Genomic DNA, 26,720 nt, shown 5'->3' with positions numbered 1-26,720 from the left:
ATGCAGTGACACTGGGGAAGCATATCAGAACAACTACTAAAATGGAAAAATGTTTGGATGGTCCAGTATAAATTGACCTGCGCTATTATTGCATCTGTGGCACGCTGCAGGATACACCCATAAAAAGGCCTCAGTGTGGAGGGTGCCCTGGTGAATCCCTCTATTCCAAATGAAAACCTGTGCATTCCCTTTTAAGTTTAGTAAGGGAAAATATGTGTGCAAATTTGAACAGAAGGATTCTCCAAAAATGGGTGCATTAAAGCATTCTTTATTGATAAAAATTAACTGTATAAACAGTAAAATATTTTCTTTTCCTTTAACCTCCATAGATGCTTTTAGTTGCCATCTTTTCTGAAACTGGGTTTTTTGATTATTGCGCAGTAAAGGTAGGTCTGTTCCTCCCTTCTTTTTAGTGGAAAGCATTTATATACTATTTAGCACTAGAATTTAATAATACTTTGCTATCTGTGCTATACAGAACAAAAAAAAAAAAAAAAAAAAAAAAGCATGCTTGAGTCCATTTGACTGTCTCCCTTCCCCTCTCAGGTCAATTACTTATTTCTAGCCTATTCGTGCTTTGATCATTATTGGCAGACCTTGCAAAAAAAGCAGCAACATTCATCCTGTAATTTTCTAAAGGTTTTAGCAGATGGATGACACTTTTGGCAAAATTATCTTAGAAGTGATGGGTAAGGGCTGTAGGCACAGTGCTCAACTCTCTTAAACCCTGTTTAAATTAATGGTACTTAAATGCCATTAGTATCAATAAGGCAAAGAGGACCACTTCTCACATTAAGTAGTGGCAAATGGTGAATGCCTGCCGCAGCATGTACCATCAGTTTCAGTGAACGTGCATTGCTATAATATAAAATGGACTCCATGGGAGGAAGAGCGGAATATGCATTTCATTTTTAAGAAATGACAATAAAACACACCTTTGCAGCACTTTACATGTACTCATAAATTTTAATGTTAGGCACAATTCGCTTTGGCTTCATTGTATCTTAGGGAATGTATGATAACACTGGCTTTTGTCTTCTGAAATACTTAGATTCGTAAGGTCCCCCCTCCCCCTTTCCCGTTTTGAAAAACTGGCAAAAATCACTTTACCCAGTTACCACAGCTTAATAAACACTGTACCTCTTGGTATGAGGTGATGCTGAACGACAGCTCCACATCTAGTTGCTTAGCAAGAACTGTGATGTTGTCCATCGTGCTAATCAATTCCATCATATTTCCTCTGTGTCTGTTTTTATTAGGCTTACAGACTCTCTCGAGGCAAAGTGTGGGCCATGATTATCATTCTCTGTCTTATTGCTGCGATTCTCTCAGCCTTCTTGGACAACGTTACTACAATGCTCCTTTTTACCCCAGTCACCATAAGGTAGTTCTTCAAAAAACAAGCAAGCAAGCAAACAAATAAACAAAACCTCATAAAGGTGGAATGGGCAGGGGATTCAAACCATTTTGAGTGTCCTAATATGCCGTCTGAACACAGGCAGGTGGGAGGTCACCCTGACAATGTGTTCACTCAGGTCACCTCAAACAAGTCCCCCTCCCCCATATGGTCAGCTCCAGGGACGCGGACTTATAAAAAATATTGGGGCCGGGGCCGGGAAAGCTCATGAATAATAAATAAGCTCATGAATATGCAAATAAAGTGGCGCCGCCTCCTCGTGAGCAAATAGGGGAGAGCGTGCTGCACCTATTAATCAGCTCCGAAGGAAATTGGGTGGAGCTTTTGCTTGGGAGGGAGGGCAGGAGGCATGCAGCCCGCCCCTGTGCATTTTGGGCTGGGGGAGGGGCGGCGATGGCGCTCTGCTGGAGGGGCGCCGGAGATTATTGGGGGGGGCAGAGCCCCCCCAACGAATTTTTGAGGGGTCTCGGGCCCCCTCAGGCCCCATGGAGTCGGCGCCTATGGTCAGCTCCAATGTGGGCTGTTTTCCTACAGTCCCAAGAGGCTGGGATTGTGTTTGTCTTTACTGGAGGAAGGAAGGAGGAAGATAGACCTAACAGGCAGCCTGTGGGTCACCAGGATTTTTGCAACAAAGCAATGGTTGGGAGAAAACAGACCCAGGGAGGGATTTACCTGGAGACCTTCCAGAGAGAGATGAGTCATCATGTGACTCAGAGCATGGTGTGGGCAGCTACTTTTATTGACTCATGTGCTTGCCCCATTCATGCATAAAGGTGGAGGTGGAGGCTTGACCTTAGACTACCAGGCATTTGTATGTGTGATGGCAGCTGAACCCAACCTTATCTCTCCATGCTTTATTCTTTCAGACAGTTCTGCTTTATTCTTGCTTCAGTTCTGAAGTGCAGCCCACTTCAAAACTGAAGCAAAGTGCCTGCAATGATGAGTTTTCAGTTGTCCTCACCACTGCGTAATAAAAACTTGACTTCCACCCCTAGCTTTATTTGAGGACTGTTCCCATCACATATAGATCCACACCCTCAATATACTGACACTCCTTTCTCCTGCCTGCTGGCTTGTGAGTTTTCAGCTGGAAATTAGTCTTGAAGCCCAAACAAAAGTACCGTAATTGTACTTTCCCCTCTCTCTGATATTTTATTAGGCAGAGCTCCACCTTTCAGCCCATAATGGTAGAATTGTCCCTGAGTAAAATAAATATTGCCAAGGTATTGGTTGTTTCAGATATGCTGCAAAATGTGGAAGTTGACTTAACTGGTAATAATTTATGTGCGCATATATTTTTCATATGCAGATGTCACGGCGACATGACTTTTTAATTTCCTTATCTGGAACCTCTCTCTCTCTCTCTCTCTCTCTCTCTCTCTCTCTCACACACACACACACTGTTTTTAAACAAGCTCTGTTTCCTCCTCTCCCCTCTCTCACTGCTGTGTTAGTCATTCACTTTATTTTGTTGCTGTCTTCCTCAGACTTCTTCAGTCCAATTTTAAAATGGTATTCTAAGCTGCTATTACCATGGTGATGCAGCTTAGTAGAAAATTCTCCTGATTCCTTGACAATAAGGCTTTAGCCCTTTACCAGCGGTGCATGAAATATGATCTTATTTTCTTGTCACATTTTGTGGCAAACTCAGTACTTTGCAGGAGTTACCAAGATGAATCCCAATCCTATATACTAGGGGTGGACAACCTCAGGCCCAGGAGTCAGATGTGGCCCTTTAGGCATTTCTGTCTGGCCCCTGGGTTTGTCCCCAGCCAGTGTCCCTTTCCTGGGCCACACCAGTCACCATTCCTGCTCTACACCCTTCTCAAGTGCTTTTATGCACTTGGCAGGGCTAAGTGTCCTTAAACTATGTGACTGCGTCCTGTTTGCCTGGATGGATGTGTAGAGTAGAAACCTTTAACTTTTTCTGTGGCTGGAATGTAGCTCCCATCAGTTGCTCTGTTATGTACTGAAGTTCTCACCCTGGGCCAGCAGGGGGATACTGTAGGTACAGAATCATAGAATCATAGAATCATAGAATCATAGAGTTGGAAGAGACCACAAGGGCCATCGAGTCCAACCCCCTGCCAAGCAGGAAACACCATCAGAGCACTCCTGACATATGGTTGTCAAGCCTCTGCTTAAAGACCTCCAAAGAAGGAGACTCCACCACACTCCTTGGCAGCAAATTCCACTGTCGAACAGCTCTTACTGTCAGGAAGTTCTTCCTAATGTTTAGGTGGAATCTTCCTTCTTGTAGTTTGGCTCCATTGCTCCGTGTCCGCTTCTCTGGAGCAGCAGAAAACAACCTTTCTCCCTCCTCTATGTGACATCCTTTTATATATTTGAACATGGCTATCATATCACCCCTTAACCTCCTCTTCTCCAGGCTAAACATGCCCAGCTCCCTTAGCCGTTCCTCATAAGGCATCGTTTCCAGGCCTTTGACCATTTTGGTTGCCCTCCTCTGGACACGTTCCAGTTTGTCAGTGTCCTTCTTGAACTGTGGTGCCCAGAACTGGACACAGTACTCCAGGTGAGGTCTGACCAGAGCAGAATACAGTGGCACTATTACGTCCCTTGATCTAGATGCTATACTCCTATTGATGAGGCCCAGAATTGCATTGGCTTTTTTAGCTGCCGCATCACACTGTTGGGTCATGTCAAGTTTGTGGTCAACCAAGACTCCTAGATCCTTTTCACATGTACTGCTCTCAAGCCAGGTGTCACCCATCTTGTATTTGTGCCTCTCATTTTTTTTGCCCAAGTGCAATACTTTACATTTCTCCCTGTTAAAATTCATCTTGTTTGTTTTGGCCCAGTTTTCTAATCTGTCAAGGTCGTTTTGAAGTGTGATCCTGTCCTCTGGGGTGTTAGCCACCCCTCCCAGTTTGGTGTCATCTGCAAATTTGATCAGGATGCCCTTGAGTCCATCATCCAAGTCATTGATAAAGATGTTGAATAAGACCGGGCCCAAGACAGAACCCTGTGGCACCCCACTAGTCACTCTTCTCCAGGATGAAGAGAAACCATTGATGAGCACCCTTTGGGTTTGGTCAGTCAGCCAGTTACAAATCCACTGAGTGGTAGCATAGTCAAGACCGCATTTTACCAGCTTCTTTACAAGAATATCATGGGGCACTCAGGTCCGCATATGCAAATAAGAAATTGAAAGTGACGTTCAGTGATTGGATAGTTACAGAAAGTTGTTACTGTTGCTTTGTAGTTGAGCTCTATATAAGCAGATTGGCTGAACCCTTCAGCCCAGTTCTGTTCTGGCCTGTGAATAAACAAGAGCTGTCTGAAGAATCGCTGTGTCGTCTGATATGTTCACCCACAACTTAACACACTCTGTTTACTTTTGCATTTGACCCCATCACATTTGCCTCTGGCCTCGCCTACCACTGGCTTGTGGCCTCTCTGCTGAAAAAGGGTCCTCACCCCTGTTATATACCAACCCATTCTCTAAGGGGGGGGTCCTCCATATAGCTAGAACAGCACCATCCATGCACAAGGCAAGCTGGTTTGCAGAAGTACAAACACCAAACCAGTCCAGTTAGGCCTGAGCATGGAATACTGACTTGACTGTTGAGAGGAAAACATGGGGCAGGTTTGGGAGAAAATGGAATGGACTGCCTCGGAAAAGTCATGGCTGGCTGGAACCCTGGAACAGGAGCGCTCCACTTCACAACATTTTGTCGCAGAGCCCGCTTGTGAATACTAGTCGTCTTGCTTTTGTCAATAGGAAAAGGGATTTAAGGAGAGGAAGTGGAGGAGCAACCCAAGCAAACTGCAAGCGGATCTGCATCTATTATAATTTCCGCTAGATTCCACTGTTTGAACTGTTTGTCTGTGCTTTGCAAATCAGGTCTGTACAAGAAAGCTGCAATCTAATATTCAGCAAAGTGAGAGGCTATTATGTGAATGCTCTTCTTATGATAAGAGCGAAAAATGATCTGCTCATTGGGGTGTGGGACACGATATTTATTTTTATCTATCACAAATACTAATGGGCTCTCTTTCTGGCGCATAGTTTGAGCTAGCTTTGGAAACATAAACCAGCGATTTTAGAAATCATATGAAAAGGATCAGATTGTATTTTTGATCTGTGTCTTTGCAGGTTATGTGAGGTGCTTAACCTAGATCCCAGGCATGTCCTGATTGCCGAAGTAATCTTCACAAACATTGGAGGGGCCTCTACAGCTATTGGGGACCCACCCAATGTGATTATTGTTTCAAAGCAGGAACTCAGGAACGAGGTATGTATTGCTGCCTATTGTGCAAATGGAAAATAAATACAGATGCTCTATTCAGCAGTGCTTATCTGTGCTTCCCACTGTGCTGAAAGATAAAAGACTGCACCTGTTCTGGCACAGAACCAGTTGTTATCCCCCCCCCCCAGACTGATGCTGTAAGGGATAATGCAAACCCGAGGAAAGAAAGAAAAACACCCCACACTAATTACATAATACATATGCATCTCATCTCTGATTAATACAAATTCTACTTTAGTATAAAGGCTGCAGTTCCATATACACACTTACCTGGAAGTAAGTTCTATTGAATTCACTGGAACTTACTTCTGAGTAGATACACATAGGCTTGCACTGTAAGTGATGGAAATTATGGGATTTGCAGCTGGGTTTGTTTGTATGCATTCCATATGCATCTTCTGGTTTTTATAAACATAACAGTAGCTTTAATATATCACCAGTATAATAACTTCTGGTTTGTTGCATTTGCATAGAGATGCACTTTTATTGCCATGTCATGAACACGGATAGAGGGATTTGTTGCTGTCCTGGGATTTCCCCTTCTCTTTCTTTCCCACAGTTGAGCTTTGTACGACTTGTGAAATGTTAAGACTCGTCTCATTTGCTTGAGGATATCACCTTCTTTTAACATTTAAAACATGACTTTTGAAGACTAGTGACTCCCCAAAATATCTCAACTTGATGTCATTTATACTTGAAAAAGGTCTATCATGGTCGTGGACATTTTTATTGGCTACTGAAGCATCTTCCAGTGTTATCCTCAGCTTGCACTGACACTGTGTGAACAACATGGTGGATAATGGCTGCTTACCCGGTCACAGGGTGGGCAGCAGATGTGGTCCATCATATCAAATTCCTTCCTCTTAGGAGCAATGCCAGGGCTAGGCAGTCAGCGGTTAGGGAATTCCCAGGCCAGCCACTGGAGATTGGCAGGCTTTCCCGCCATCTGTTATTTGAATCCTGGCCAATCTGGCTGGGCTATGTGGGTGGGGCTTGGGACCCGATAAAGGCTGGCTGCACTGACCCCCAGTGACACAGTGCATTAATTTAATACAACCCCAACTGGTTTTGAGGGGAGTCACTTCTCTATGTATGTGTGGCACATGAATATATATACAGTGGTACCTTGGGTTAAGTACTTAATTCGTTTCGGAGGTCCGTTCTTAACCTGAAACTGTTCTTAACCTGAAGCAGCACTTTAGCTAATGGGGCCTCCCGTTGCCGCCGTGCCGCCGGAGCACAATTTCTGTTCTCATCCTGAAGCAAAGTTCTTAACCTGAAGCACTATTTCTGGGTTAGCGGAGTCTGTAACCTGAAGCGTATGTAACCTGAGGTACCACTGTATATACTTCTCCTGGAGATCCTGATTGCTCCAAGGTGATACTTTCCAGAAATACATTGGGTTCTCGCTCTGTGTGTGTTTTTAAAAATGTTTTCCTCAGACAGATGAAATACAGTCTTCAGGTCTAGATTTTTAAACATTGGAAATGGAAATCTGAAAAGCAGCTTATTGCCTCAAACAGAAATAAAATAATACAAAAGCTGTATTTTATGTTAGGCATCGGTTTACTGTGCTTGATAGATCTCTTTCTCTCCTTTACAGACTTCATCTCTTGCTCTGCTCAAAGACTGTTTGAATGCATTTAGACTTGCCACAATTTGTTCATTAAAAACACAGAGATAAGGATGTACTTTGTAGAAAAATGCAAGTGAACTAAAATGGGAAATATTTCCCAGCAGTGATTAATAGCCCTTCACTCCCACTCTGCAAAGGAATAAAAATTATTGGTCCCATATTTACATAACAGAAGAGGTGTATTTCTTGTTCTCTTTATTTCTTCATTGCTTAGATGGAGAATATGCATTAACAATAAGTCTATCAGCTTGATTTTCTAGAGTCAGCAATGGCGGCTTACCCAGTCACAGAGGTGGGCAGCTATTGTGGCCCGTCGTGGGTCCCTCAACCCCCCAAAAATAAAAAAAAATTAAATGGTGACATCGAGTACCTGGTAGTAGTCCTCTGTATATGGCTCTGGGCTGCATATGTCTTGGAAAACCACAAGTCTATTATTTATTTATTTCAACATCTTCTCAAAGGAGCTCAAGGTGATGTACTACATTTTTCAATGTAGTATTGGAATGCTGCACAGTTTATTTCTGTAACACTTTAAAACATTTCCCCAGGAATCTTAGGTAAAAAGTTGCCCGGTTTAATTATTTTTTAAAAAAACACACACAACCAAATGTTTTTATTTTTGTGGTGCAGGATTGACTTCCTTTGTACCCATAAATTTTCAACATTTGTGACTTTGAGGCTTCAGAGATTATAACAATTTCCTATCTTAGCTTTACACAGCCTGAGAGGTCATAAACTAGTAGACCATAAAGTAAAAATGTTGCCTAAAGTTTCAGAGCACCCCCCCGATAACTCCATAAAGTTTTCTGAAACCTTTTAAAGCTTAAGCTCTGTTATTTCTTTTTTTAAATGTTCTTGTCTTGAGTAGTCTTGTCTTGCTTGTCATGATTTCCATTTTCACAAAAAGCAACGACTATGATTTTTAGCTCATTTCAATACGTTTCCTTTTCAAATTAAGCATATTTCTGGAACATTTCCAGTTCTGTTCCACATGGAAGCAAGAACGTTTTCCTAATATTAGCAGCCACCTCTATATAGCCGAAGGACTGTCACACACAAGATGGGATTATCTTACTTATCTTATGTATGTAGTATATGGCTCTTGAAGTAATTGTGGGAAGAGTGTGTTACGAAATCTTGGTAGATACTCCTTTCTTAGGTGATGTAAAGGGAAGCACTGACTTCAGAGAATGCTGGATGCTTGAAATCGTGTAACACATCTTAATCAGCAAGAGATTCACATGCCAGCAAGAGTTCAAAAGTTTAATTTAGTGCTACATGAATGAGACTTTGCTGGGTGAGTCTTCCCTTCTGCTGGTGCAGCCTCAAGATGATCAGAAGCTTCTGCTTCTAGGGATGGAAAAGAAATTCAGTTCAGCATGCATTTAAAGATGAATGCAACAAACTCACACTTTCTGAAAGCTGATCGAAAACACAAAAAGGAGGGAAATGAATTAATTATAAATTATATATTTATTTGAAGTTAGTCATTTCAGTCAAAAATAAGTGTTACAATCAGAACATCCACCTTTGACTCGTAGGCGTGGGCCAGAAACCACCTGTCAAAAAATTATTTAGCTGAGATTCCTGCATTGCAGGGGGTTGGACTAGATGACCCTTGGGGTCCTTTCCAACTCTACAACTCTACAATTCTATGATTCTGTGATTAATCATTACTACCTTCACCCCCTCGCCATGCAATGAAGAGCTATTTAGGTCAGAAAACAGGATAAGAAACATAATAATAAATGTTAATTGCTACCACCATCACCTCAATAAAACAGAGTTCACTGGAATACCATGTTTGATTATTGCAATAAAATAAAATAAAATAAAATAAATTCCAACATCCTTTCTGGTCACATCCACACCATACATATAAAGCATGTTTAATGTACATGGCTTTCCCCCAAAGAATGCTGGGAGCTGTAGTTTGTTAAGGCTCCTAGGTATTGTAGCTCTGTGAGGGTTAGACTACAGTGCCCAAAATTCTTTGGAGGACGCCATGAATGTTTTAAGTGGTATAAACGTACTTCAAATGTATGGGGTTTATGTCAGTGGAAATTTGCTGAGCATACACCTAACTTCTCAACTGAAATCAAGGTGCTAAACGTAGTGCTATATTTTTGCTGAATTGTATTGCCAAGTACAGAAGGAGACCTGCACTGTTCTGCTAAGAAGACACTACAATAATATTCAGTGCCGTTTTATGTATCGCACTGAGAGTTGCTGTAATTGATTCTACTTCAATTATATATCTTTTATTCCCAGGGAGTGGACTTTGCAGGATTTACAGGGCACATGTTTGTTGGGATTTGCCTCGTGCTTCTTGTCTCCATTCCTTTCCTAAGACTTCTCTACTGGAACAAAAAGCTATACAACAAAGAGCCAAGTGAAATTGTTGGTGAGTTTGAGCTTCAGATTATATATTGGGGAAGGGGAATAGATGCAATAACCAAACGAACTCATAACACCCTTGTGTTTTTAATTGTATGAAAATGGCTGCTGCCAAGTCCCTTTCCCTCTTTGTTATACAGTGGTGCCCCGCAAGACGAATGCCTCGGAAGACGAAAAACCCGCTAGATGAAAGGGTTTTCCGTTTTTCGATGTGCTTCGCAAGACGAATTTCCCTATGGGCTTGCTTCGCAAGATGAAAACGTCTTGCAAGTCTTGCGATTTTTTCCGCTCCCCCCCTTTTCTAAGCCGCTAAGCCGCTAATAGCCTTTTAGCCACTAAGTCGCTAAGCCTTTAATAGCCGCTAAACCGTTAAACCGGTAATAGCGCTAATCCGCTAAGCCGCTAATAGGGTTGCTTCGCAAGACGAAAAATCTGCTAGGCGAAGAGACTCGCGGAACGGATTATTTTCGTCTTGCGAGGCACCACTGTACTAATGGACCATCGCTTGTTTTCTTTAGCCCTCAAGCCATTATTTCCCCTTCTTACACCAGAGATTTGCTGCAGAGAGCACATGGTGCAAAGTGTATCAGATATAATGAATCAGGGTCTTTGGAATTGGACCTGTTCCAGTCTATTTTGTTAAATTTATGTGATGCTTAATAGAGTTCTAAGCAGTTTATAAAGTACAAAGCTAGTTATACGAACATTAAAATATGAACATTCAGAATTAATCCCACGTAGAATTCTTTCTGTCATAGGCTGTGAGTCTCTTCAACAACAACCAGATTGAAGAAAGACTTCATGAAAGGCCATTAAGCCTTTTTAATATAAGGCTGAGAATCCCTAGCTGAGATTCTTTCATTGCAGGGAGTTGAGACTAGATGACTTTTGGGCTCCTTTCCAACACAACAGAGTGGCTGGCTAATAATAATAATAATAATAATAATAATAATAATAATAATAATAATAATTCCAACTCTAGGTTGTAGAAAACATCTTTTCCAGTCAATACCTTCAGATCTTTTCTAACTTAAAAATTATGGCTATTTCACTGCAAGTTTTAAAAAATGCATTTAATAGTACCGTATTTTTTGCACCATAACACTCACTTTTTTCCTCCTAAAAAGTAAGGGGAAATGTCTGTGTGTGTTATGGAGGGAATGCCTATGGGTGGCATGCCTACGGATTTTCCTCCTCTAAAAACTACGTGCGTGTTATGGTCGGGTGCGTGTTATAGAGCGAAAAATACGGTAAATACCATTTCCCCCCGTGTATAAGACCAGGGTTTTCCCCTAAAAAATAATGTCAAAAATTAGGGGGCATCGTATACATGGGGCCATCTCCCCTCATTTTCTTAAATCTGAGTCCCGCAAAATAGGGGGCGTCTTATACACGGGGGTATCTTATAGACGGAAAAGTACGGCAAACTTTAAAAGCTGGCAAATCCCTAGAGCCCAGTTCACACAATTGCAGATCTTTAAATACTGTACTGTACATTGAGTGGAACAAGGGGCTAATGATGCCCCTCCCCCACATATGAGGATGGAATATGTAATGTAGTTATATGTGCATACATCCGGCAAAAAATAATAGATTTCTGTGATCCTCGTAAACCTTTCATAAGGATTGTGGGAATTAGTTGTACATACCCATTGATGGGTATGTAATATGCACAGGATTTTAGTGCCTTAACGCGATTGGGGGCCACTCTTATTTGATTATAGGTTTTGAGGTTTTCTTCTTAGAGGTTTTTCACTGCTTTAAGGTTTGTTTGTTTACAATTTTATGAAACAAACAATTTTTTTTTGAATAAATGGTATTGTAAAATGACTGGTAAAGGTAAAGGGACCCCTGACCATTAGGTCCAGTCGTGGCCGACTCTGGGGTTGCGGCGCTCATCTCGCTTTATTGGCAGGGGGAGCCAGCGTACAGCTTCCAGGTCATGTGGCCAGAATGACTAAGCTGCTTCTGGCGAACCAGAGCAGTGCATGGAAACACTGTTTACCTTCCCGCCAGAGCGGTACCTATTTATCTACTTGCACTTTGATGTGCTTTCGAACTGCTAGGTTGGCAGGAGCAGGGACCAAGCAACAGGAGCTCACCCCGTCGCGGGGATTCTAACTGCCGACCTTCTGATCAGCAAGTCCTAGGCTCTGTGGTTTAAGGATGAGCAAATCTGCCAATTTTGGTTTCTCTCAGTTTCTTGTTTTTCCCCAACATTAAATTCAGTCCTCCGCATTTCCACATCAGTATGCATTTTTAATAGAAAACTCCTCATCATTTTAGTGTGAATTTCTCTGAATATACACATTTTTGTATGTGATATATTACAATATGCACATTTTTGCAAAGCAAATTTCCCTAATAGAGTTCATATTTGCATGTTAGATTTATTAATATATGCATACTTTGGTATACACATTTTCGTACACCTGACTTGAAATTTGGAATTAGCAGTGTGAATTTCAAAAGATGCCTGTGTTATTGTTTGTGTATTGTTTCAGAAAGCGCAAATTTGACAGGCTTGCCTTTCAATGCAAACTGAAGTTAATTCCGTCTCCAGTGGCTAGCATAGATTTTGACACACGTGCAGCCTTCATATCTGATTTTCCATATGCAAATTTTGCACTGGGGATCTGTACCCGAGTACAAGGCATTGTAAGAAACGACATTCATTTAATTGGTAATGAGACACAAGGCTAAAATCCCAAGGCATTTACTTGGAAGCAAGTCCCCCTGGAAACAAAGGGAGGGTTGAACTCTTCCTCAAGCTTGGGTTATTTATTGAAAAACAGAAAAGAAATGGAAGGACATGCTGTTGTGTAAAAATAGCATAATCATCCATACAAAAATGGTATATTTAACTAGCCAAAATTCTGCTGCCCTTGAAGAAAGAAGCATATTCAGGCTCAAATTAGACTTGTCATCTGTGGTACTCTGCCGCCTACTACAGTCAGATTCAGCAGTTCTCGTAATTAGCAAGCGATCTTCTTTTCCCCCTATAATCAGCAACAAGCTACATCATGATGGAGCCAATCAGTACCTGCTCAATAAAAGCAAATACTAAAGTACTAGTTCTATTAACATTTTCTGTAAAATGGGATGGGAGAGGTGATCAAAGAACATTTCATTAAAAGGGAGCTGGGGCAATTTGGCTTCAGAGAAGTAACAGAATGTCTGCAAGATGTTTTAATGGGTCTTTTCGATCTCTAATTGCTGTGGTTTTGCGATAACCTTCAATAGATTGTTTGAAGCAGCTGTTTCAATCAGCTTGGTGTCTGCTATGTTGCCCTCTGATTACCAATCAAACAAGCACTGAATGGTATATATAAAGAACCAGTTTACTGTTCTCTGCTGCTTTGATTTCCTTCCTTGTCATATCCTTTTGAGTACTGCGTGTTGCTATTCAGCTGCTTAAATTAGAAAGGATTCACAAGACTGATCTTTCCCACTGTAATGAGACTACTTGCACTCTGTAGGGATGTTCATATGTATTGCAGACTTTTCTTTTTTAATTAACTGTTTATTGAAGGCTTTTCAAGTTTTGACAGAGTATAGAATCAGAATCGTAGAGTTGGAAGGGACACCAAGCGTCTTTTGTACACTTGACTTGCAATTTGGCATTAACAGTGCGAATTTCAAAAGATGCCTGTGTTATTGTTTGTGTATTGTTTCAGAAAGTGCAAATTTGAAAGGCTTGCCTTTCAGTACAAACTGTGTTAGTGTGGTGTAGTGGTAGACTTGTAATCTGGTGAACTGGGTTCGTGTCTCTGCTCCTCCACATGCAGCTGCTGGGTGACCTTGGGCTAGTCATACTTCTCTGAAGTCTCTCAGCCCCACTCACCTCACTGAGTGTTTGTTGTGGGGGAGGAAGGGAAAGGAGAATGTTAGCCGCTTTGAGACTCCTTCGGGTAGTGATAAAGCGGGATACCAAATCCAAACTCTTCTTCTAGTACAACCCCCTGCAATGCAGGAAGCTTAACTAACACATCAGATTGCCTCCGAACCTCTGCTTAAAAACCTCCAAGGAAGGAGAGTCCACAACTTCCCAAGGGAGACCGTTCCACCGTCAAACAGCTCTTACTGTCAGAAAGTTCTTCCTGATGTTTAGTTGGAATCTCCTTTCTTGTAATTTGAAGCCATTGGTTTGAGTCCTACCCTCCAGAGCAGGAGAAAGCAAGCTTCCATGTGACAGCCCTTGAGATATCTGAAGATAGCTATCAATATCTCCTCTCAGTCTCCTCTTTTCCAGCTAAGCATATCCAGCTCCTTCAACCATTCTTCATAAGGCTTGGTTTCCAGACCCTTGATCATCTTGGTTACCCTCTGCACACGTTCCAGCTTGTCAACATCCTTCTTAAATTGCGGTGCCCAGAATTGGACACAGTATTCCAAGTGTGGTCTGACCAAGGCAGAATAGAATGGTACAATTGCTTCCCTTGATCTGGGCACAAGGCTTCTGTTGATGCAGCCCAGAATAGCATTAGCTTTTTGTTTTTTTGCTGCTGCTTCTGCATCACATTGTTGACTCGTGTTAAGCTTGTGGCCCCTAAGACCCCCCAGTACTCCATGCTTGCCCCACCTTTGCAGCAAATTGGCTGCATTTCCACAGCTGCCTTTCCCCTCTTGTCCTAATCCAACAATTTTATTTATAGGGTTTTGTACCTGGTAGGCCACCTGCATGCAGATGGTCACTGGTTCAGTTCCTGGCATCTTCAGATAGGGCTGAAGACCCACCACCAGTCAATATAGATCAGGGTGGGGAACATCATTTGGCCAGTGGGCCAGATCCTTACCCCTGCTACCCCTTGTGCATCGAGAGGCCCACCTGTCAACCATCTGATGTAACAATGACACCAGGACTTCAAAGCACCACCCAAGACATGCCAAGAGCTCTGAGCATTGCTTTGAAGCGTCGCTGATCAGCAGGGTTGAAATCACTACCTGTCAGATGACTGGCGGTGAATTCAAGCCTGCTTTGTTCAGTAGATCTGATGCATAAATCAAGTTCCCCATGGGGAACGACGATGCAATTTAGAATTGAATGAAACCAATACTTAACACAGCACCAAAAATACAGTTTAAAGCAGAGAGTAAGAATATATAGTACCTAATGGGACATGCTCCCTCAAGAACTGAGTCTCAGACAGAGCGGCGGTGCTGCTTCTGCATTAGATGTAGCAAAACAGCTAAAAGGGGAAGCGGGTTCCGCAGCAGTAGGAGGAGAGGGAGGTGGCAGCAATGGCAGCAACCTGCCACCTTGTGCAATGCCAGGTCTTGTGCCAACCCTGGTTCCAGTGCCAGGGATCAGTGTTTAAAGGGTGCTAGCATATACTTAATATACATGCAGGCATGTCTGGCTATAAATACAGATCAGGCATCGAGGTATTTTGGGAGCTGAAACAGGTGGAACTAAAAGAAACTAAAGGGACCTCTAATATTTCAAAACAGACAAGTGATTGGTGGTGGTGGTGAGAAGGGTTTGTATTGTTACAAGTTTGTATTGGCCCCTGAGAGATGATGATTGGGCACTGTTTGTGCTGCAGAACATATGGCAACTCGGTTGAAATTAATGAGCTTCAAATAAATGCTCTGATTTCCCCACTGAACGTTCTTGTTTGCTCAGCTGAAGGCTGCAGCTTTGCAATCATCTCGAAATCTGAGGATCTGGCACTACTGCAGTTCACAGTCTCTTTTAACTCCCCCCCCCCATCCTTCAGCTGCTTTAGTGAGCTGATAATGATGGGTACATCTCTTTTCCTGTGATGTTTCCAAATTCCGCCAGGGATACATAGCCGCCTTTTGAAAAAAAAAATAACAACTTCTCTTTTGCAAGAGGACAACTGAGCAGCTATAGAGATCCTTCAGATTTCATCCTAATTCTGTCATGGATGAAAAATAATTTGACATGGTGGGGTACGGGGAAATTCACTGGATAATGAGAGGGAACTGGCTTTACGCGAAGCCTGCCCTGTGCTTCTAGGTTCTCTCAGATTCTTCCAGTGATGTAGAAGCTGCCCCCTTAACCTGCAAAATGACCCTTCTCCTGACCAGCATAGTGGAGAGAGTAGAAATATAAGTTGTGAATCTATTCCTTGTGTTTCTGGTGTAAACTTTTGCAGGAGGAATTTAAATTAGAGAGCCAGCGTGGTGTAGTGGTTAAGAGCGGTGGACTCGTAATCTGGTGAACCAGGTTCGCGTCTCCGCTCCGCCACATGCAGCTGCTGGGTGACCTTGGGCTAGTCACACTTCTCTGAAGTCTCTCAGCCCCACTCACCTCACAGAGTGTTTGTTGTGGGGGAGGAAGGGAAAGGAGAATGTTAGCTGCTTTGAGACTCCTTTGGGTAGTGATAAAACAGGATATCAAATCCAAACTCCTCCTCCTCCTCCTCCTCCTCCTCCTCCTCCTCCTTCTAGATACAGAGAAAGGTCATACACATCAGCATGCCAGGATGATGTTAACTTTCTTTCTTCAGACACTGTGAAGAATGGGGGTCTGTGACACTAATCCAGGGATGAGGAAGATGTGCCCCTTCCAATGTCACTGGGTTCCAGCTCCTATTATCCCTGAAACTTAGTCATGCTGGGCTAGGGTTGATGGGAGATGAAGTTCAAGATAGGCATTAGACAGGGACGTTGTGATTGTGTTCTGGATTGTAGATTTTGAAAAGAGAGTTGGACTAGAACAGTCTTTCCCAAAGTGGCCAACCCCCCCGGGGGCACTGGGATGATCCAGGGAGCAGTAGTAGCCTCGGATGCATTGAATAATAATAAGGGGGTGGGGGTGGAAGCATAAAGAAGAGAAGAAAATTTTGAAAAACCATTTGTACATGCATGGGTGCAGCTGCCCCCCTCCCGATCAGTAAAAATACTTAGCTAACTGAGGTTCTGCCCCCCTAACAAAAATCCTGGCTACACCCATATGTACATGTATCATCTGTTGTGTAATGGCATTTACTGGCAGGTTGGGCACCATTTTGGGATGGCAACACCTCCCCTGGACCCGGCAGTCGTGCTGGAGGAAAGGGCTTTTTCTGGGCTTGAGTGAACCCCTTTTAGCTTCACCTAGGACTGGGAAGTGGATCACAGCTTGTCCACTTGGCCAATGGCAGGTGAGCTGTGGTGCTGGCCCCACCCCCGGGGCAGATCAGACTGATCCGGCAGGTTTTTAATCCCAGTCCCTAGTCCACCTCCTTGTCTATTTTAGAATTTCAAGCTTCAAGGTGTCTTCTTTACAACAACATCTTTCTTCACTACATTGTAGGATGTACGTAGAAATATAGAAACATAAAATAACGGAAGTTTGTCACTGCATCTTTCTGTTTGTTTGCTTAAAGAAAGTAGATTTCCAGGGGAGCGCTGATTAATTTCCCCCCCTGAAAAGTGGGCGGAAGGCCAAATAAGTTTGGGAACCTCTGGTCTAGAGGATCCCAGGTTCCTTCCAAGTCGATCATCCTGATTCTGTTCAACACATACATCCCTGTATTTGTGTTTCCACTATAATTAATTTCATTAGTGTTATTTATATCCCAAGGAAATGTCAATATTAACAAGATATAGTTACACTAAAAGCATTAAGTGAAATATCATTTTCTCAAGATATTACTGAAATGATTTTCGAACTCCTTCTGAGAGCAATTCCACACTTCATAATAGGCTATTGGCTATTATGTATATCAAGTGCAGACAGCTGGTTGCATCAATCATTCTATACCTGACCCCATCAGTTTTAATTGTGATTTTTTAAAAAGAAAGAAAGAAAGAAAGAAAGAAAGAAAGAAAGAAAGAAAGAAAGAAAGAAAGAAAGCAGGGTGAAAAATGTATATGTGCTTCTGAAGTATAATGAATTGCGGAGTATAATGAATTGCGGAGAGATTTCTTTTTCTCTGGACAGTTGGCAAAGTGTAAGCTTATCCTTTAATGAAAAATGTTGGCTAACTTGATTTTGGAAATGTTGTTGACCTAGAAGCCTGACACTCTGAGTTACGGTGTCTTCGTAGGGAGTAAATGGAAATTGTTTTGATAGATTTCAAAGCTGATGCAATTTTCTCAGCAACAAATTACATTGTCAGGACTTTAGTTGAGTGAAGAGCAGTAATTTGTGATTTTGAACTTGCTCTTCTGACGATGTAAAAGGACATTAAATATACAATACTATTGTGAATAGAAGTGATTGGTAGGTAAATAGGTGGTGAAGCAGTCTGCTTTTTCTTTTATCCACAGATATTTCCTGGCTGAGTTAAATATTCAGTGGCAGTAGGGATTAGGTACATAATAGGCATGCCTTCAAACATGAATGGACAACGGATATTGTATTACTGATACTATATTAGAGTTTTATAAACCAAACAATGGAAAATTATGTATACAGTGGAACCTCGGTTGCTGAATGTAATCCATTTCGGAAGACCGTTCGACTTCTGAAATGTTAGACTAACAAGGCGCAATTGCTGGCCGGCAATTGCAATGGAGAAAATGGAGAAACGTGCCTTGGAAGCCGTTCAATTTCTGAGGCGCGTTTGAAAACGGAAGCATTCACTTCCGGGTTGTTGGCATTCAACTTCTGAAGCGTTCGACGACTGAGGTTCCGCTGTAGTGCATTAAGTTAGGGATGGGGAACCTGCCATATGTTGTCAAAGTCCAGCTCACATTATCCCTGACTATAGACCATGTTAGCTGAGGCAGATGAGAGTTCGAGTCCCACAACATCCTCAGTCCTGAATGAAAGTGCTGCCCTCAGCTATATGGGAGACTATGGGGAAAGGCTGGCAGCAGTTACAATTCTTTGTAATGTCCCCCCTTTTCTCATTAGAAACATTTAATCCCATAAAGTCTAGAAATGTGACATATTCCTATATTTGGCCATGGTAAATCCAGTCCCCACAGGCATCCTTTTTATTGTGCTTTCATGATGATGCTATTGGAACGGTTATATGTGATCTTGCTTCCAAATGCTGTTTGTGCAGGAGAAGTTTTGAAGCAGTCACATCTGTTGATTCCCAATCAGTGTTTATCCCATACCTTCCTGCTGAAATCCTGCAGCTTAGCTTAGAATACTGGAATTGTACCTCAGAAGGTCCATGCCTAGACATTGAAGGGGTGGGATTTTGAAACAGGTGTTTCCTTTTCAGCAGGCAGATTTATATGGGAAGAGCTGCATGCGTGTGCTAAACCATTTTTACAGGTCAAAACCAGTGTCTTGAATTGTGCCCAACAGGAAACCAGCACTGCTTGCTTAGTAATAGTGGGTCTATTGATTCAGGAGACAAGCTGCAACTCCATTTTTTACCAGCTATTTAGTAATAATTCCATCATATTGAGGATTTTATTTTTAAAAATTCCATTCATGTTTTAGAACATATCTAGAAATTCTCTGCAATATGTGGAAAACACATTGAAGGGCTTCATGCCAGACAAGTTAATATGACAAGGGTCATAGGCAGAAGGCAGAAAGCTTGAAAAATCACTGGCAGAATATATACAGACTATTTATAAAAGACCTTATCTATCACAGCTTCTAACATAAAGATAATTAGCCACATTTTTTAAAAAATAAAAAAGGATCCATTTATGTATTGGGTAGTTTTGCTGATTCTAACAGTGCAATACTATACATGTCTATTCAGAAGTTAGCTTCACTCAGCTTCCGGGTTGGCGCCATCGCCGAATGGCGGATTCTCTCCGAGCTCCAGAGGGAATCTGCTCGGTGGGGGTTGGGTCCTGCCGCGCCGGTGATGCGGGGACCCTCAAAAACCACGGGTGCAGAAGCCCGTGGACCTGGTGACTCAGCGGGCACCGTTTGCGCCCCCCGACCCGCGAAGGAGCCTTTTTAAAGGCTGCGGAGCGGGGGACGGGGAGCGGCGCGGTGCTGTGAGTCTTCTGCTTCCCCTGCCGAGCGAAGCCGCATGCCATTCGTCGGAGAGCGCTGACTTTTTCTTCTGAAAATTTGGATTAAAAACTAAAAGCAACAACCCGTGAGTAAATTTGGAAATTGGACTAAAAATTTTCTTGGATTTGATACGAGCGGGGGAGGTGCAAAGAGGAAGTCCGTCTCCCCCCCACTGTAAACAATTTAAAGCAAGGAGTTGACAACTAAGGTCGAGAGAAGAGCCTTTTCCTTATTGGATAAAAGTTATTAATTGCACGGATTGACAGTATAAGTAATTGTGCTGGAGGATGGGAGTTAATTTTTTGAGTTAAGGTGCCATCCCTCCCGGGACCGGGAGCGATCCACGAGAGGAGCCTGTGGAGGAGACACAGAAGATTTAGACAGCTGTCAAATCAGCTATCAAAGTCGGGAAAAATAGAGAACTTTGTTTTTGATGTTCTTGCCGGTTACATTAGACACAATATAGTTACAAGTTGTTGAAAATAAAGAAGATCTGAAACAAATTAACTGGACTTTTGGGTTGAAAGTGAAAGGAATATCGAACAACCAGAATCCCTCTAGAGGGGGTTCAGGGACATTACAAGAATGGAAATAGGTCGGAAAATACTAGCTGACCTGGATGAGGTTGCCGTTCTCTTGGGAAAGTTGCGAAAGCTGTATGAGCAAGGTCATGTTTTGTCTACAGCTGCTATAACTTTGAAGTCAACAGCAAATGTATCTACGGAGTTGGAAAAGGACTTGAGGTTTAAAACCCAGGCAGCTGAACAAGAAAAGAAACTTGAGAAAATTGAGGAAGTGGAGAAAGAGATATCTGTTGAACAGGAGGATCAGAAAGGAGGGGCTGCAATGTTGCAGAAAGTAAAGGAGAGCCGGAGGCTGGTCAACATGGATATAAAAGAAGACAAGGACTGGATGAGGAAAATTTGGTATGAACTTAAAAATGAGGAACGGAAAGATCTCCTTTTGTGGGGATCTGAAGATTTATGGACTACAAATTTGATCAAGGTGGAAGTTGGAGCTTTTGGACTATCTGGACCTAAAAAGATTAAGAAACAGGATTTGAGCTCCAACTTTAAATATGGAGGCCCGGCTGGAAGGAACATGGGCATTATAGGGATAGTGCCCCTCCGAGACTTGGTGTTAAATATAAAGGACTTTCAAAGAAACTGGCAGAGAGGGACTGAGAGAGATTTAAGGGCCTCAGACGTGAGGTTGCCAGGCTGATAGTAGCACTAATGGACTAAGATCTGGGGATCGAATCCGGGGAAGGGAGGATGGGGTTTGGAAATCCAAAGGGCGTCAGACTTTTTTATCCTTTTTTATTTTTGTGTTGTTATCACTATAAAAATGGGGAATTCGTGGAAGGGGAACTGGGTCGACCTTAGAAAAAGTTTTTTAAGTATAATTGATTGATTTATATAAGTTAAAGCTGTTATGTAAATTGAATTAAATATAATAACAAAGTAAGGTAAAAGTTTAGGGATAAGAACTTGTTGAACAAATATTTCGGCATGGAATACAAGAAGGGGAGGCGAGGGGAAGTTCTGGAAAAAAGTTATTGAAAATTTGGAGGGTAAAGGTTGAATTTTTTCTTTTTTTCTTTTTATTCTTCTTTTTTTATTCTTGCTTTTTGTATTATTTGAAACTCTAATAAATATTATTTTTTAAAAAACACAGAAGTTAGCTTCACTGAGTTCAGTGGGACTTACTTTCAGATAATAGGACAGCATCTTAAAAGTCGTAGCTGAGGCAATTTTTTTTAAAAAAATACACACAACCCAAGTCTAATGCTTATATGCGACCTTATTATATTGACAATGGCATTATATTTGATTAACCAAGGATAGATCTGTGTTAGACTAAACTGCACATTAATCTTTTATACATTGGAATGATCAGGTGCTGGGAGAAAGACGGGGATTTAAATGTTGAATAAGATTTCGGAGTCTCAGTGCTCTCTTGGTAAAGTAATTACACAAGTTGACATAGCTAAGAATAATGGTTCCATGAATATTTAACCTATCTGAGATTATGAATTAAGTATACCTATGAGCAAAATGCCTGTCAGAGCATATTAGTGCTGAAAATGCTCTAAACCAGCTTCAAAATTTTCCTAGATGTACATTTGAATATCTGTACATGTGATCCCTTGAAATGGACCCCAGTGTTTGGCAACTGAGTGCAGAACACCCTTATAAAATGGTTTATAGACACAGTGGGGAACGGCAGCCTGTATTTCTCCTTTGTCTGAAAGGTGCTGTGAACCTCTAGGCAATCAACTAGTCTGTACTGGATGAACTGCTCTCTGCCCTACCACTTGATATATAACTCCAAAGCCTTGGTTGTGTATAGAAAGTGAGAGAGAGCCAAACCGCTTTACCGTGGCCTTACTGACATACAGTGGTACCTCGGGTTAAGAACTTAATTCGTTCCTGAGGTCCGTTCTTAACCTGAAACTGTTCTTAACCTGAAGCACCTCTTTAGCCACGCCGCCGGAGCACGATTTCTGTTCTCATCCTGAAGCAAAGTTCTTAACCCGAGGTACTATTTCTGGGTTAGCGGAGTCTGTAACCTGCAGCGTCTGTAACCTGAAGCATATGTAACCCGAGATACCACTGTATATTATTGATATAACAATTTGCGTTCACACGGGGAAGTAAGAAGGCAAGACACAAGGGCTGGGTGAATTCAGCCACATTTTAAAAACTTAACATAAGGTCTGCAGAAGGGAACTCAGGTGCAGGATGGTAAATTGCACATAACAAACTGGGCGAGCTAACCCTATCAAGGGAAAGAGGCAATGTGTCATCTACCACTTCCTCTAAGACCCACCCTTTCAGGTGAGTAGGAAGGTCTTACTGCTTCACTCCTTCTCTGCTGAGTGCAACTCTGGATCTGACCCCTGATGCATAAATCTTTCAATGAACGATGTTAGCCACTATACAATTTTGCTTTAGAAGCTTCACTTTTTGACCCAGGATACCGTGTGTGTGTGCCATCAGCTATTTTGCTGTGATTTAATATGTCGTGTCTTCACTTTCAGCTAAATAATTATATTCTTGCCCCCCACCCCCTTAGAGCTGAAACATGAAATCCACGTTTGGAGACTGACAGCACAGAGGATTAACCCTGCGAGCAGAGAAGAAACAGCTGTAAAGTGCCTCCTAATGCAAAAAGTTCTTACTCTGGAGATTTTGCTGAGGAAAAAGCTGAAAACATTCCACAGGTAGGGTCCATGACACTTAACGTGACATTTTACAAAAGGTCACTGAGCTCATGGGAGGTCATGCGTAGCAAGCTGGTTTAGACATGCAATATCTTGCATATAAGAAAAAGTAAGGCTGTTGTCACAATCTCCCCTTCCTCTGTTTTCTCCTTTGCCAGAAATTAGATTGTAATTTCCCCTGGGGAGGAGACCTGTTCCCTTGCACTTTGTGAAGTGCCATGCACATTGATGGCACTAAACACATAAAGCATCATTATTTAGTGATAATGGTGGTGATAAAAATCATTACCATGCTTTGATTATTTTTTTATAATTGGCTGCAAATTGGCAACATTACCACTTTTAAGCAAATCTCATTTCTCTTATGCTTTACATGTATAACTTATGAATACACAGATTTTCCAAGACCAGCTTAAGTCTCCATTAAGGGCTCCATCTCCCTCTTTGGAAGAAAACAGATGCAGTTAACAGACCCTGGAAACTTCACATTACAACACCCTTTGTAACTAAATGATCTAGGGCTGAGCACTAATAAAGAGACTCAGATTAATTTTGATATGATTTTGCTAAGCATAAGTGGGTACAGAATTGCAACGGCAGTTCTACAAGAGCTCTCCCATCCATATGAATCTCTCTGTGGATTTTTATTTCAGACAAATCTCACAAGAAGATAAAAACTGGGAAACAAATATCCAGGAGCTCCAAAAAAAGGTAATGTATTGCTTTCATACCATTGCAAAACATTGCCCACCATATTCTATTACATTCATTTTACTATAACACTGTGTGCCTTTCAGTGCACAAATTGCTACAGTCCATAACTTCCAAACAACTGGTTTTATGTAGTTTAGGTTGGACTTCATGTATGAAGCCAGATAGGAACATAAATCTTCTGTTCGGAAATCTACCATGATCCTCCGCTTTCAGGGTTTAGAAGTATGGCCATGTAGAAATAAAAATGTGAACTTTTGACTTGCTCCTTACAGAAAAAACAAATGTCACAGAACAAAGATGACTTGGAACAGTACTTAAACTACCTTGGTTTGATAAAGGGATCCTCCAGACTACCAGTATTTTACTGGAGGGATGCAAGTGCCTACCTAGGTTGATTGATGTGCCTGGGTGAAACAAATCCACTATAAAAAAAGGAAACTGACTTTTTATGGTTTGGAAAGTAATGCAAGAGGCAAACGCAGCCGGCTTATATCTGCAAGTGATGGACTGGAGTGAAGACTTCAGCACTCTGGTCTGCTGCTCCAGCTCCACCCACCCACCTGCCCCTGATCGGGAAGTTCAGATATTTGATTTAGGCTGGCTATCTTGCCATGCACAGCAGTTGACCAGGGATGGATATAATAGCTGGCTGCAAGTATAGTCTTTCACCCACCAGGGGGGGATTAGGGGAAGCCCTGTGACAGGCTGCAACTGCCTGTCCAGGTTCTCCTCCTCCTCCTCCTCCTTCTTCTGCGATCACTTGTAGCCGAGTAAGATTGCCTTCCATAAACCCAGTTTTAACAATGAGTCCGTAAGTGACTGTGGAGGCCAATTCTGGACCCACACATCCTTCCACAGTGGGGACATTGATTCCTGGATGGGAGTTGATCACTGTGTGGATTTGCCAAGTGTGCCTTCCTCTTAGCACGTTTCTCCCTTGTGTCCTGAGTTTGAGTGTCTTCAAAGCCCATGACACCTTTGGTAAAAGCTGTTCTTCAACTGGAGCGCTCTCAGGCCAGTGTTTCCCAGTTGTCAGTGTTTATACCACATTTTTAAAGATTTGCCTTGAGTCAGTCTTTAAACCTCTTTTGTTGACCACCAGCATTACACTTTCCATTTTTAAGTTCGGAATAGAGTAGTTGCTTTGAAGACGATAATCAGGCATCCGCACAACATGACCAGTCCAACGAAGTTGATGTTGAAGAATCATTGCTTCAAGACTGGTGATCTTTGCTTCATCTAGTACACTGATATTAGTTTGCAATATTAGTTTGCTGATTGTTGTCTCCACAAACTAATCAGAAGAAATGTTCAATGAAGAGTGGACATCATATGGCATGTACGCAGCCCAAGTCTACACTGTACACTGCTCAGGTGTAGGATAGCCATATGTGAGTTTGTGAGTTTCACACTGTTTCCTAGACAAGAAGTTGGAAACTGTAATGAGTGAAGTGATCCTGAGAATGGGATGAAATAGTAAGGGCTATAAAGAAACAGGAAAAGACTGATGCTAGGAACAGAGCCCGCTGGGGCACACAATCCGAACCTATCAAGGTATCAAGTATTTATGTTGGAAATTGCATTCCAGCCTTACTGCTCCCGTTATAAGGAGAAAGAAATTTAATAAACACGTTTACTTCCAGGCCCTGTAACTGATAAGACATAAAGCTTCCTTTTATTTGTGTAACTAAGATGAAACTGCACCTTAGGGTCGCTGCATCTGCCTCTATACTGTTCCTTAGACTGTAAACAGAGTTGTTCTGAAAAACATGTTAACATTTGTGGAAACAAGACACAGTTCCTTTCTAAATTTAAGATATTGTTTCACACCTCAGGCATTTCCTATCTCACTTTAATGGATTAGACCGTATTGTTGTTAAACACTGTATTTCAAATAATATATATTTAAAGCATGCTGATATATCTGAAGGGTGCTTCTTCTTGTTGATACGGTTTCTGTATTTTCTGCTTTCCTACAGCACAGAATAACAGACAAGGTGCTTCTCATCAAATGCCTGACTGTTTTGGGAGTTGTTATCCTCATGTTCTTTCTCAATTCGTTTGTTCCAGGGATTCACCTGGACCTTGGTAAGCTCAGCTCCTCTTCTTTCATTGTTGGGAATAGAAAAAGCTGCATTTGAACATGGAGTGTTTCATGCAGCTTTTTGCAGAGGTCTATCTTTACCATGCAGTCTAAAGGCCTGTACAGATATTTCATTTTTTTGAACAACAATGGCATATTTGTAACTCTGCACTCATGATGGCTTCCCTCCAGATACCGCCGCTTTTGCTGCTGGGAACTCAGAAAGCACGCAACTGGAGATTGCTCGTGAAATGCAAACCCCTTCCCAACACTGCCATGTTGCTCCTTTAAAAGAGACCCCCCCCCCAAAAAAGAGAGGGGCATTGGGAAAATTGGTAGAATCTGCAGTTCTATGAATGCTTAACCTGAATGTAAACCCCATTAATTAGTGTGACTTCCACAGCAACATGCAATAGCACTGGGTTTCAGGCATTTACCGGTATATAGAATTTTAGAAGGTTTAAAGTGCTTCATGTACTAGATGCTTCATATGCATTGCCCAGTGTAATTTCTGTCTTCTAAAAATGGCAGGGGAGTGAATACCCTATCCTTTCCCTATATGCTGCAGAGCCAAATCCAGGCTGCTATTAGCTGAAATGTGGAAAACAAGCAGATTGAATAGTTGTTTGTATGTTTTCCTCTCTGTAGCTAATAGTAGCTTAGGGAGAAGGATTTGGATCAGGGCCATGGCACAGGGTGGATGGATGGGCTTAGACTCATCTCCCTATACAAGGGATCCAAGGGAGCTTCTGCCACTGCTTTTAGGAGAAGAACATTATATTGGGAGACACAAGTCTTTGGTCTGTTTTTCCTGGAAATCTTTCCAATGGAAAAGATTGTGGCCATCATGCCCCATGGAACAACACAGCCTATGTGTGAACTGATTCTTATTATACAGCAGCATATACAAAAGTATATGAAACTAATGGAAAACAAATATCCTGATATGCTGTCTAGCTGTGTATTTCTCTAATTCTCTTATCTATAGCGATAGGCACTTTGAGTAAAGACCTTCATTTAATACCAACTTTCTACACAGTGCCTTCGTTATCTTGCTTTTACATGGCTCGGACTGTAATTTTTT

General features: G+C 42.0%; 1 protein-coding gene across 2 annotated transcripts in view; it reads left to right on the top strand.

The window, feature by feature from the left end:
• The window catches only part of OCA2 (OCA2 melanosomal transmembrane protein), a 159,666-nt gene that overhangs the window by 72,987 nt on the left and 59,959 nt on the right, over window positions 1-26,720 (top strand). For both annotated transcript variants that reach the window (XM_081197573.1, XM_081197572.1), the window contains exons 12-18: window positions 330-386; window positions 1,260-1,384; window positions 5,538-5,676; window positions 9,599-9,731; window positions 22,692-22,839; window positions 23,493-23,550; window positions 25,533-25,641. In XM_081197573.1, coding sequence (XP_081053699.1) covers window positions 330-386; window positions 1,260-1,384; window positions 5,538-5,676; window positions 9,599-9,731; window positions 22,692-22,839; window positions 23,493-23,550; window positions 25,533-25,641 — 769 coding nt within the window. The remainder of the gene's footprint in view (window positions 1-329; window positions 387-1,259; window positions 1,385-5,537; window positions 5,677-9,598; window positions 9,732-22,691; window positions 22,840-23,492; window positions 23,551-25,532; window positions 25,642-26,720) is intronic.

The sequence above is a fragment of the Podarcis bocagei genome, assembly GCF_964188305.1.
Source record: "Podarcis bocagei genome assembly, chromosome: 6".
Lineage (NCBI taxonomy): Eukaryota > Metazoa > Chordata > Lepidosauria > Squamata > Lacertidae > Podarcis > Podarcis bocagei.
The sequence above is the reverse complement of the archived record's forward strand: the minus strand, read 5'-3'. Positions and strand labels throughout refer to the sequence as shown.